This window comes from Alosa alosa, chromosome 24 (genome assembly GCF_017589495.1).
Source record: "Alosa alosa isolate M-15738 ecotype Scorff River chromosome 24, AALO_Geno_1.1, whole genome shotgun sequence".
NCBI lineage: Eukaryota > Metazoa > Chordata > Actinopteri > Clupeiformes > Clupeidae > Alosa > Alosa alosa.
Window position 1 is genome coordinate 5,249,941 of NC_063212.1, and position 11,526 is coordinate 5,261,466.

General features: G+C 40.2%; 1 protein-coding gene across 5 annotated transcripts in view; it reads left to right on the forward strand.

Annotated features, from left to right (window-relative positions):
- The window catches only part of LOC125289118, a 30,806-nt gene extending 24,178 nt beyond the window's left edge, over positions 1-6,628 (forward strand). For 3 of the 5 annotated variants that reach the window (XM_048235810.1, XM_048235809.1, XM_048235808.1), the window contains exons 11-24: positions 2,580-2,663; positions 2,780-2,863; positions 3,074-3,151; positions 3,259-3,342; positions 3,463-3,540; positions 3,770-3,859; positions 4,080-4,166; positions 4,323-4,400; positions 4,508-4,591; positions 4,994-5,071; positions 5,441-5,533; positions 5,667-5,732; positions 5,907-5,948; positions 6,437-6,624. In XM_048235810.1, coding sequence (XP_048091767.1) covers positions 2,580-2,663; positions 2,780-2,863; positions 3,074-3,151; positions 3,259-3,342; positions 3,463-3,540; positions 3,770-3,859; positions 4,080-4,166; positions 4,323-4,400; positions 4,508-4,591; positions 4,994-5,071; positions 5,441-5,533; positions 5,667-5,732; positions 5,907-5,948; positions 6,437-6,495 — 1,085 coding nt within the window. In that variant the 3' untranslated portion in view covers positions 6,496-6,624. Of the gene's footprint in view, positions 1-2,579; positions 2,664-2,779; positions 2,864-3,073; positions 3,152-3,258; positions 3,343-3,462; positions 3,541-3,769; positions 3,860-4,079; positions 4,167-4,322; positions 4,401-4,507; positions 4,592-4,993; positions 5,072-5,440; positions 5,534-5,666; positions 5,733-5,906; positions 5,949-6,436 lie in introns of all 5 variants that reach the window. The other 2 variants (XM_048235805.1, XM_048235806.1) reach the window with 1 other exon arrangement.
- The last annotated feature ends 4,898 nt before the right edge of the window (positions 6,629-11,526 follow it).

Sequence of the window (11,526 nt, forward strand, 5' to 3'; positions counted from 1 at the left end):
TAACTGTACATTGAATACATTTTTGTGTGTGTGGTGTGATGTAGACATAGGGTTTCTATCTACCGCTGCGTCGGCCGCTTCCGTGATTTGGAAAAAAACTGTAAAAGTCCTGGCAGGAAGCGATTACTATTATTAGTTTTTTGGTATATCCAGTTTTTAATATTTTTTTTTTTCTGAAGTGTTTACAACTTAGTGTTAACTAATAATTGTTGCAAACTGGTACTACGAACAAAATATTAGTGCATTCCTGGATCTACATCCTTATGCATGCTTCCTGCTAGGACTTTTACGGGCTTTTCCCAAATCACCGAAGTAACGTCGACGCAGCGGTAGATAGTAGCATCCATCAGGCAAGTGTTATTTAAATAAACTCCTGGTGTACTTACAAACTTTTGCTTGTCAATGCCTTGGTTTATGAGTAAAGAACATGGGTGTACTTCTGTAGAAGTTTCGTACCATTCAGGGCATTATTAGTGGGGTAATTTACGAGATACTAAGTTGGTTCCATTACGCCTGCAGAAAGTCATTCGTTTCTGACAGCGCTACTCGACCAGGGTTCGACCAAGGGCAAATGGGTTCTGGGAGGGTGTTTGGCTTGGGGTCATGGTGCAAAGGACCCTAGAGTGAAATTACTCCGAACCATCGCTTTAATGACATCATTGCAAAAACTGACACCTCCACATACAATGGTGCGTAAGGCCAAATTGTTACCAGCTTTAATGAACATTAAACTAAATTAAAAAATAATTTAAATGACTTGGATTAGTTTCAAAATGTAATGTCTTCACCCAAACTACACTTTTCCTAGCCTGGCGGGCCATCCTATATCATTGAAATGTATAGTCTGGAATCGAACCATTCACCTCGCTTAATCCAAGGGGCGGGCAGAGAATTGTCTTTCAAACTGCCTAGGCATGCAATAGGCCAGCTTCACGACCATATCCATTATCCGGTCTGCAAAAGGCAAATACATCCTTCTTGAAAGTAATGACTTAAGTGCATTGTGTTGCTCAACTTTCAAAGAAAAGCACAAGTCCAACTCCTCCAAAGTTGGCGCCAGCGCCGATTCAAACAACCGCTCTTAGTTAGCCATAGCCACCTTTCTTGTTGTTCAATGTCTTGGGACTGTCGTTATCCTGTTAAGCCCGCCTTAAGACTCTCTAACAAAATAGAAGCTGTGATTGGATGAAGTCCCGGCGTCAGCCAATAGAAATCCCTATGGTTTGATACTAGACGTACAGGCTGAGCAAATTAATTTGCTGCCGCTAGGGTGCGTCTAGATTACTAGGCTACACTTTTCCACCAAAGTCTATGAATATCGTCTGTAGCTTTTCATTTTGTAGTAGGATGGTGTAGTAGGACGAACCATAATGTAGAGTAGCCTATGTATTCTAGCGTAGTCTAATCTCCTTGACGCATAACATGCCGCGGCATGGCTTCAGTTTCAGGGGGCGTCATATGTCATTGCGAATGATTAAAATGCAGGGTGCACAGTCAATAAAACAAAACAATAAAAAAAATAACAAAGAACATTGGGCAGGCAGTGCCAGTCATTTTAAAAGTTTTTTTGTTTAAAATGCTGCAACAATCGTACGTTTTTCCTAAAGTTGTTCAGGTTCACCGTTGGGTCATTACTTATGGTTAAATAGCCTTATCACTTATATTGGAGCTCCTTCGATAAAAATCACTCTTATTACTCACACATGCTTATCGTGTCATTTAGCCTACCTGCTTTCTGCAAAACACAAACGAAGGAATTGCAACAGTGGGCCATGAAGATGCGTATGTGGAACGCGGAACGACGAGCTGCATCATTTTTTAACGTCTTTTACGCATGGTGGAGTGCTACAGCATGACTGTCATTCTTGTAACAAATTTTATGGCAAAGAGGCCTAATTGGAGACGTTTGCGTGATGCGTTATCAATGGTAACAACACTTTATATATTAATACATGCATATTAAAATGCTCAAAACAATGCCCCAAGAAGTGGGGGGACGGCATTCCCCCTCGTCCAACATTTGTCCATTGGCATTAGGAATGGAGAACCTAGCGTGCTATTTTAAAGGCACATTGTGGAGGATTAGATTACCATAAGTATGATCTATAAGCAGAAATTAACTATACACTCTTAAAACAAGTGTTCCCTATCTGGACACAGAGATGTGTTTAATAAAAAACAATGCAAGTTGTGGTATTTTCAACACGTATATTGCGTAACAAAAAAAGGAAACAACACAAAATGTATTGTTCCTATGTGTAGTATTCATAATTACAGTATGTTTTCACTATTGTGTCACAGTGTGTAAATACTATTTGTCGCATTTTCATTAGAATGAGTGCTTTATATCTACAAAGGAAACAGGTCCGCCTCCACCGAGTCTGTAATGTTCCTACGGGAACACAGAATGGACAAACCAAAATACTGTATCAAAAGAGGGCCTTTTATGTTTGAATGCCATTTGGTGGCCACCATATTTCTCGCCCACTCTTAGACATGGATCTCGTTTCCAACCTGAGGACTACCTGCAATCATGTTTGGCATTTCCTCTCTTTCAGTGACATGTGTCTGTCTTATAGGTCTGTCTTATAATCAGAGCTTTGGCAAGCAAGATCCAACTACCAATGAGATGTACCAGCAATGTGGGAATGCTCAGAATTCAGGTAACAGTAGAAGGACACAGATGAGCCATGGATGCTCTGATGTTACCTGCATGCATATCCTTCACAACACACTTTTTCACACTCTCCCATCCTAAATATAAACATTATTATCTCAGTCACCAGGTGGAGCTTCCAGGAAAGGAGGGATGACCTCTGTCTACCACCTGTCACCCCAACAAAGCCTTCACACTGTTGTCGAGGTGAATGTGGAAGTATAATTTTAAGCACAATGATTTCTTGAGAAGAAGAAAGATCATTAAATATGCATAGAATACATTTCTTTCAGTTGTGTTTGCAGACATTCGCTGTCATTTATTTAAACTGCTGAAATCATGTTATTCAATTAATTCTAATGAATTTATTCATGTATGACGTTCCATCTCATCCAGTGACATGTCTTTGTCTTACAGGTCTGAATCAGAGTTTTAATGAGCATCATCCGCCCACCAATGAACTGTACCAACAACCAAGGAATACTCAGAATGCAGGTAACCACAGAGTGGCAAGACATGGATGCTCTGATGCTACTGGCCCTGATCTCCTTCACATTTCACTACTTCACTCTCTCCCACCCTAAATCTAAACCTTCTCACAGAGACCAGCTGGAAACTCCAGGAAAGGAGGGATGACTTCTACCTGCCGCCTGCCACCCCAACAAAGCCTTCTCGCTGCTATGGAGGTAAAAGTTGAAGTATTTTTTTTTAAGCACATTTATTTCTCGAAAAGGAAAAGGGTCATTAAATAGACTGTCTGTTTATACTGTCTGTATTATATGCTGTGATGCGTCTCCGTCTAATAGGTCTGAATCGGAGCTTTAACAAACAAGATTCGGCCATCAATGAGGTGTACCAGCAGCCAAGGAATTCCCAGAATTCAGGTAACCTTGGAGTGACCACACATGGACGCTCTGATTCTACCTGACCTTATCTCCTTCATATCACATGACTTTACTCTCTCCCACCCTAACTATAAACATTCAGTCACTAGGTGAAGACTCCAGAAAAGGAGTGTCGAGGCATAAATGCTCTGATGTTTCCTGACTCATCTCCTTCATATCTCACTACTTTCTTCTCTCCCACCCTCCCTAAACATAAACCTTCTCACAGTCACTAGTTTGAGACCCCAGAAAAGGAGGGCGGACTGCTACATGATGTCTACCCCCCACCTGAAGGCTCCACGCTGCTATGGAGGTGCAGGTAAACGTGTTTTTGTCAAAAATAGGTACAATAGAATACAATGTACATAGAATACATTTATTAGAGTGTGTGTTTGCAGACATACGGTATGTTTTTTATTTGTAATTTGTTTTACAGTAATTTGTATTGCTGTGTCCTTTATATGCCACAATCTGTGTCATAAATGGATCCCAAAATCAATCAAAATCAATTTATACATATGTCATTCCCTTTCTTCCAGTGAGGCATGTCTCTCTTGTGAGTTCGAATTGGCAAGATCCAGCCACCAATGATCTGTACCAGCAACCAAGGAATGCCCAAAATTCAGGTAACCTTGGAGAGATTAGTTTAATTTTGTTGTAGCACTGCTAGTCTCTTCCTTTCTGACTGTGGCTTTACATGGTCAATTAAATGTATCCATTTCAAATCAATTTATTCATGCACGCCATTCCTTCTCATCCAGTGACGTGTGTCTGTCTTGTAGGTGTGAATCAGAGTTTTGGCGAACAAGATCTGGCTACCAGTGTGATGTACCAGCAACCAAGGAATACTCAGGATTCAGGTAACAGCAGAAGGATGAAACATGGACGCTCTGATTCTACCTGACCTCATCTCCTTCACATCACACTACTTCACTCTCTCCTACCCTAACTATAAACCTTCACACAGTCACTAGAAGCAGCCTTCAGGAAAGGAGGGATGACTTCTACCTGCCGCCTGCTACCCCAACAAAGCCTTCACGCTGCTATAGAGGTAAATGTTGAAGTATTTTTTTAAGTACTTTGATTTCCAATGAATAGGATATTTACATTACATGAAATGGGCAAAGATGATGGCCAAATCAATATCAATGGTTTTTATATAATGCATCATGTATCACATCACACACACACACACACACACACACACATAACTATAGGAATTTAGTGATTAATCGTGATTAAAAAAATTAAGTTTGATTACATATATATATATATATAAAATATATATATATATATATATATATATATATATATATATATACATACATACATACATACATACATACATACATATATATACATACATATATATATATACACACACACACACACACACACATACACATCTCATGTATGACATTTCTTCATTCATTGAGGTGTGTGTCTCTTACAGTGCTCAATCAGAGCTTTAGCCGGGAAGATCCAGCCACCAGATGGATCAGCAGGGAGTCAAGGAAAGAGCAGTGTTCAGGTAACCTCAGAGCGGTGAGACATAGATGGCCAGAGTTCAGGTAACCTCAGAGCGGTGAGACATGGATGCTCTCATGCTACTTGATGTTACTAGGTGCAGGGTCTGACTTCTGCATTATGCCATTATGCACACACTGCACAATTAAGCAGAAATCAGTCATTTATAGGGTTTTGTGTAATATGTAGACAAACATGGCGGAAGTTGACTTTTAAATAAGATTTTGTCAGTTATGATTAGGTTTCATGGAAATTGTGTCACTGTAAACAAAAAGTGGTTTGATTTTCAACTCACTCACACACAATTTATCTAGATAGATAGATACTTTATTGATCCCCAAGGGGATCTGCAATTTGTGTTTGTTTCTACTAGAACCAACTGGATTTAACAGGTGCGAGAATCGCCTCAATTACCAGTGTACATACCAGGAGCCACATTTCAGGGAGCCACATTTTGTCACAAGAGGTAAATATCTGGTGATTAGATGCTTTGCCCTAGTGCTCTGTCAATCAACTCTAAATGTGCCTATGTCCTTATGTGTTGTTTTGCCTATTCCTTGTAAGAACATTGGTTCCTTATGGCTGCATTGTTTCTCAAGATTTCTCCAGAGGCTACACTGCACCTCAGCTGGCTGGACAGTCTTATTGTACGACCAGGACCAAAGGTGTAGCATACAGTTTGGTTCCTATGTTTCATTTTGATAGAACTTTAGTTTACACTGTAATCTTTATGTGGCTCCCAACCAAACCAAGACCTCTATAAATTAGTAAAGATGTAAAAAACATTGATATGATCCAATTTATCATCAAGTGCGTCATGTCATTTTTTTCCACTCCAGACCCAGGCTTCTCTCTTGGCAACTATCAACACCACTCTCCAAGTAAGTCTTGTTGATTTTTTTTTTTTTTTTTTTTTTTAAATATGCATGTAGTGCTTAGATTTTGTTAAATTAATATGAATTACATATTTGTTCAAGTCTGGTTTATTTTCAATGTCAACCTGATTCACATATGAAAGACCAACTTCATGCTATGAAATGTTCATGTTTTTCCCCCTGAATTGATGCACAGTGAAATCACACATCACTGTTTGTTAATAGTTGGAAGAAATGAAATGAGCCATGTAAATATTAGACTCTGCAGTGATATGATTTACTTTGATGAGTGTGTACCCCAAAAGTCACAAATCCACCTCTTCACTTGTTTACATTGTTAACACTGTGAAATAGTTTGCATCAGAATGGGAGGGATGTCTGATCTAGATATTAATTATGCATCATGCAAAAAACATTTGAAGATTTGTATAGTGTAAGTGATGTACCTGCTTCATATGAATCTTTTCTAATAACTGTTTGTGTTTTGTGTCCAGATGACAACTATGTGATGCGAAACAAATACTCCGGCCGTGCCCAGTACAGGCCGTACTGAGACCCTTCTGCCTTCCCTCCGATTACATTTTAAAATGGAGCAGCTTTTACAATTTTGCCATTTACTATTGTATTGCTATATAAAAACAATAAAATTGAAATCAATTTAGATAAATAAATAAATAAATGTTAAAAATCCTGGGAAATTTTTCTGGTTTTATTTGTTTATTTATTTTTTTGTCGCTCTTGATTGTACAATGTCCCGCCAGATGTTGATGAAAAGTGAGACACTTAGGTTGGACGCCCCACTCTCCCAAGAATGAACTAGATGTGGTTGGGCAGTTTAACACAGGCCTGCTGAAGTCAAAGCTAACCTGATGGTTAGTTTAAGGTTTGTTTGTTTGTTTGTTTTAATTTAAGGCCATTTCGGCAACTAAGGCTATTTAATGGCTAGAGCATTGTGTGTTATAGAAACTTAAATATGTTTCTTAAAATCTATGCTGTTGGATTCTCTGGTTGTTGCGTTGTGTTTTAGTTCTAATGTCTGTATTGAAGATGGTCAATAAAGCTTGACGGCGGGATCAGGATCGGCGATTAGATGATGATTTATTGTAGATGGTACAACAATTAATAACAGGACACAGGCTAAGTCTCAAACAGTAAAACTGTGCAGTCTAACAGCTGTGGTGGTTATTAGAAGCGGCTGCTGAGCCTTCCGACAGAAGATGCTCCTCGGGTCGCTTCTTCGATCCGTCTCCAAGTCAAAACCTAAGACAAAGCCTGTTATACTAAAACATACAAACGTCAATCATTCCAACGTGGCAGGTGACGACCAGTGTACAAAACCCGGCCCGGGCCAGATGGAGATACTAGCCCAAATAGGCAGACATGCTGTCTCCCTCGGCCCATGTTATCACTGATGTTCCTAAACATCGGGCTGTGTCACCTTCCTGCTGGTACACAGGCCTAAAGCACAGTTATGTACAATAATATGAACCTCTCCCCGTTGTATACTACACACAGATGTAACATGAACACATCAGAATACAGTGAGAATACCCCAGAATTCTACAATGCTAATAAGATATTCTAAAACCTTTAAAGGTGGGACCTTACTAAAAACATCAGCTATAGAATTTTGATAATAAAATTGTTGTCTTTTGGTTTTCAAGGCAGGGCAACAGATCAAAATATGTCTCACTGACAGGGGTGTTTTGCAAAATTGGCATAATGGAGGATCTGGTATAGACTACTTGATATAGGTTTAAGGTCCGAGGCAGGGATTTGACATTCTGTGACTTCTTCGTTAAAGGCTTGCTTCACTGTCCGCTTTCTCATTTCCACCAACATGGCCTGGGACCCAGCAAAAAACTACACTTAAGTTCTTGTTCTTTAGACTTTCTAGTTTATCAAGGATGTTGACAATAATAGGATGGTCAGTTTTTAAGGATTCCAATGCCTGGAGACATGATCTAGAGTCTGTAAAAAATATTTAAAAAAAGGACTTTTGTTGTTTAGTCTGATCTATATATTCAAGTGCCAAATATAAGGCACAAGCCTCAGCCGTAAAAATATATATTCCTATATAGAACATATTCCTGGTATTCGTAGTCCACACTGATTCTGTCCAACTACCATTGCTGATGACACACAGTTACAGGTAAGAAATTAATAGTACCAGTTATTCTGCCTGCCATCACTAAATATTAGGCTGTGGTCCTCTTTAAAAGGAATGCCATGGAAGTCCCCAGGAATACCCTTCAGCAGGAGACTGGCCAGCACCCTGAAGCTGGCTCAAAGGAGCAAAGTCCATGATGTGAGAGCACTAGGCAACTAATTCTACCACTGAAGAAAAGAGTCTTGAATTTGATCTAGCGTTTATGGCTGGTCGACACAACAGACACTCATCAGAAAACCGCAGTGGGCGGTTGGGGATGTAAAGCTGGATCATAGAATTGAGATAGCAGTGAGCAGATCCAGTAAGTGTCCTATAGCAGTGTTTCTCAAAGTGTGGTCCGGGGACCACTGGTGGTCAGCAAGCTATTCCAAGTGGTCCGCAAACAGACGTGGTAAAATATAATATAGATGAGTTGTTTGCAATATTGAACCAACTTGTATGTAAATCCAAACAGTTTTGCAACACTGTCTATGTAAGATATGCCAATTTAAATCAAATGAATCCTCTGACATAATAAGCAAAGTGCAAAGACAATAAGCAAGGTGGTTCAGTGAATAGGCCTATTGTGTAGGCTAATATACTGTTGAAGTAGGTCTATTTTTTTTTTAGCTAGGTGGTCCGTGCGTTTCTTTTTTTATTGGTTAAGAAGTCCTTCATGAGAAACACTGTCCCATAGGTCAGTGGTTCTTAAACTTTTTGTCTGGCGACCCCCCAAAAAAACATGGGCCAAGTCTCAATGTCAATGTCAATTTTATTTATTAGTGCATTTACAGACGGCTTAGCCGCACCAAAGTGCTTCACAATAAAGTGCAATAAATAAAAACAGGAAGGCACAAAAACAGAAAGGGCTAGTTAAGAAATTAAGAAATGCAGACTCTCACGACCTCCTTCTCTCTAACCGGTGGAATTTGGTTTAGAAATGTTGTGAGATGGGCATTGGAAGCAGAGGCAGAAAATGTCTTCTCTCATAGGTAGGCTATCTCAACATCAAAGGCATTATGTCAATGGCAGCCTTTGACTAAAAACCTTCACCAAAATGTCTTTAATCCAGGCTGCAAATCAATATTTCCAATATTTTTGGCGACCCCCAGTTTGAGAACCACTGCTGTAAGTCATGGTGAGATATTTAAATGTTATTCTAGCCACTAGAGGGAGCAAATGAAGCGTAACTAGGAGAGGAGTTCCATGTGTCCGCTGATTGAAGACCAGGAGAGGCGCAATGAGGTTGGAGAGCCCTGCTGATAGTAGCATGGATGGATGCAGCTGCATCCCCATCAATGACTGGAGCCTCCTTCTCCTCTCAGAAAGCTTGGCTGAGGAGGAGGCCATCACAGCCAACAGCATATTCTCCACGATTGTGTCCGTATCACCTACTGACCAGAGTCACTTGGAGAACAGTGAGGATTTAGATTCTGTACCACTGGCATGCTTTGGCAAAGTCTTTGTGGCAGTCCAGCAGGGGCCGACGACTTACATTTAACCCAGGGCCCTTAGCTGCTGTGTTTATCAGATGCTCCTCGACACCCATTTGGGGAGAAGCTCATCTATCCCGGACTGCCGGACCAAACCCATCCTTGAGAAAATGGCCACCAACCAAGACCTGCACGCCATCTTTCTCTCTTATGTCTCCCAACTTCATGGAGAGGCAACTCTCTGGAGCTCCTGCCTTTCCCTGAAACCCCTCGCCACACTGGGGAACTGCGGATGAAGTGTGCGGGTGGATCAACTATGGAGGTGGACAGACGTCATTTGTCAATGGTACTTTGGAGGACTCCTCTTTATGGTCCGTGTCCAGCCTGCAGTGCCATCAACTGGAAGCTCTGGAGGCCTTAACCGGTGTGATGGTCAACCAGGCTCAGTATGGACTCAAATGCTGTGACGGTCGTCAGAAGGGTAAGCAAACCGGCAAAGTCACACATCACAAAGTTTATTGTTTCATATTTTAATGTTTGCTGAACTTGAAAACAGCCTGCTTTCATTGCACAGTGTGTTCATATCATCATCTTCTCTTCCCAGCCCCTGTGTCTAAGAGGTCCAACTCAGAGCCTGTGGTGAACATTCCCTCTGGTGCTGGGAAAGTGGAGATGACCACAGTCACTCAGGTCTCCTCTCATCATGCTGACTCAAGGCCCACGTGAGAAGTTGACCAGCAGCTCCCAGGATACCATAGGCAATGTGAGGAATAACTCCTCTTCCCCCTGGCCTTGTTTGTCCTTACCAGCAATGCCAGAAACCTTCCTCCCCAAAAGAACGCAGGGCCAACACTTAAGGCTTTTCTCATCTAAGGTAATTGGCTTAGAGACAGAAAAAAAATAATTCAGATTTGTCTGTTAAGGGGAAGAGATCTTCCAAAAGATACATACGTATGATTACTGATTATTATTTTGAGTACATTCAGTCAATAATTCATGTATTATTGTATATGCATTTTCAAAAGCATGGCCACACTCATTTTTCAACATAGACCTAAAAGGAGTTACCAAGGTGTTTCGAAATATTAAAATTTTAACAATTTATCATGGAATATTTGTTTTCCACATGCCACAATGAATGAAGTGACTCCATGTTGTCTCTGCCTTGCAGTGCTGCGGCCTTCGTAATAACAGAGGAAGAACATATAAGATTGTAACAGCATTATGTTTAGAGCAAACTGATACATTAAAGTTTGTTTTCAATGCCTATTAAGAATGAATAAACATTTATACTAATAATGGATGACTTTCATCAAGTGTCACCCTTTCCATGAAGATAACTGGATTTTCATAGGCCTGCTATTGTTGATGGACAGCACATGTTCACTGTCTGTCAACAATAGCAGGCCTATGAAAATCCTGTTATCTTCATGGAAAGTGAATGTGAATGTGCTGTCTGCACATGTTCACCTCCTCCATTAAAGTAGAATTGGATCTACATCTTATTACAGGACATTTATTAACTCAAAGTTCAAAAGCCTAGGAGTATGTGGTTAAGAACATACTTTCACTTTTGTCAGCAAAATCCTCAGCAGAGTTGAAGCTGGAAGTTGGAAGGAGTGCCCAATTCCACCTATACTCACTCTTAACTTGGAATACATTATATTGATACTACTTTGTCATCACTTACGTGCTGAGGCGGTCGACTTGACTCAGTCATGATGTGGTTTTGAATATGACCAGCCAACTGCTAGGATACACCAAGGATAAGAACGTAAACCTATACAAAGTATGAACTCAATTTTGCAGCCCATTCTCAGTATACTCCAACTATACTATTTTATTGTCTGTAGAGACATGTTAACATGCATTCCTTCTCAAATGTCCAATCTTCTGAAGTTTTCCTTTAATGTCATACATTATTTATCTGTTGGCTAGGTTTTTTGATTGTCCTTCAAAGTAATTTTGATGAAATGTGTTTATATTTCATCAGTGTGGTAGT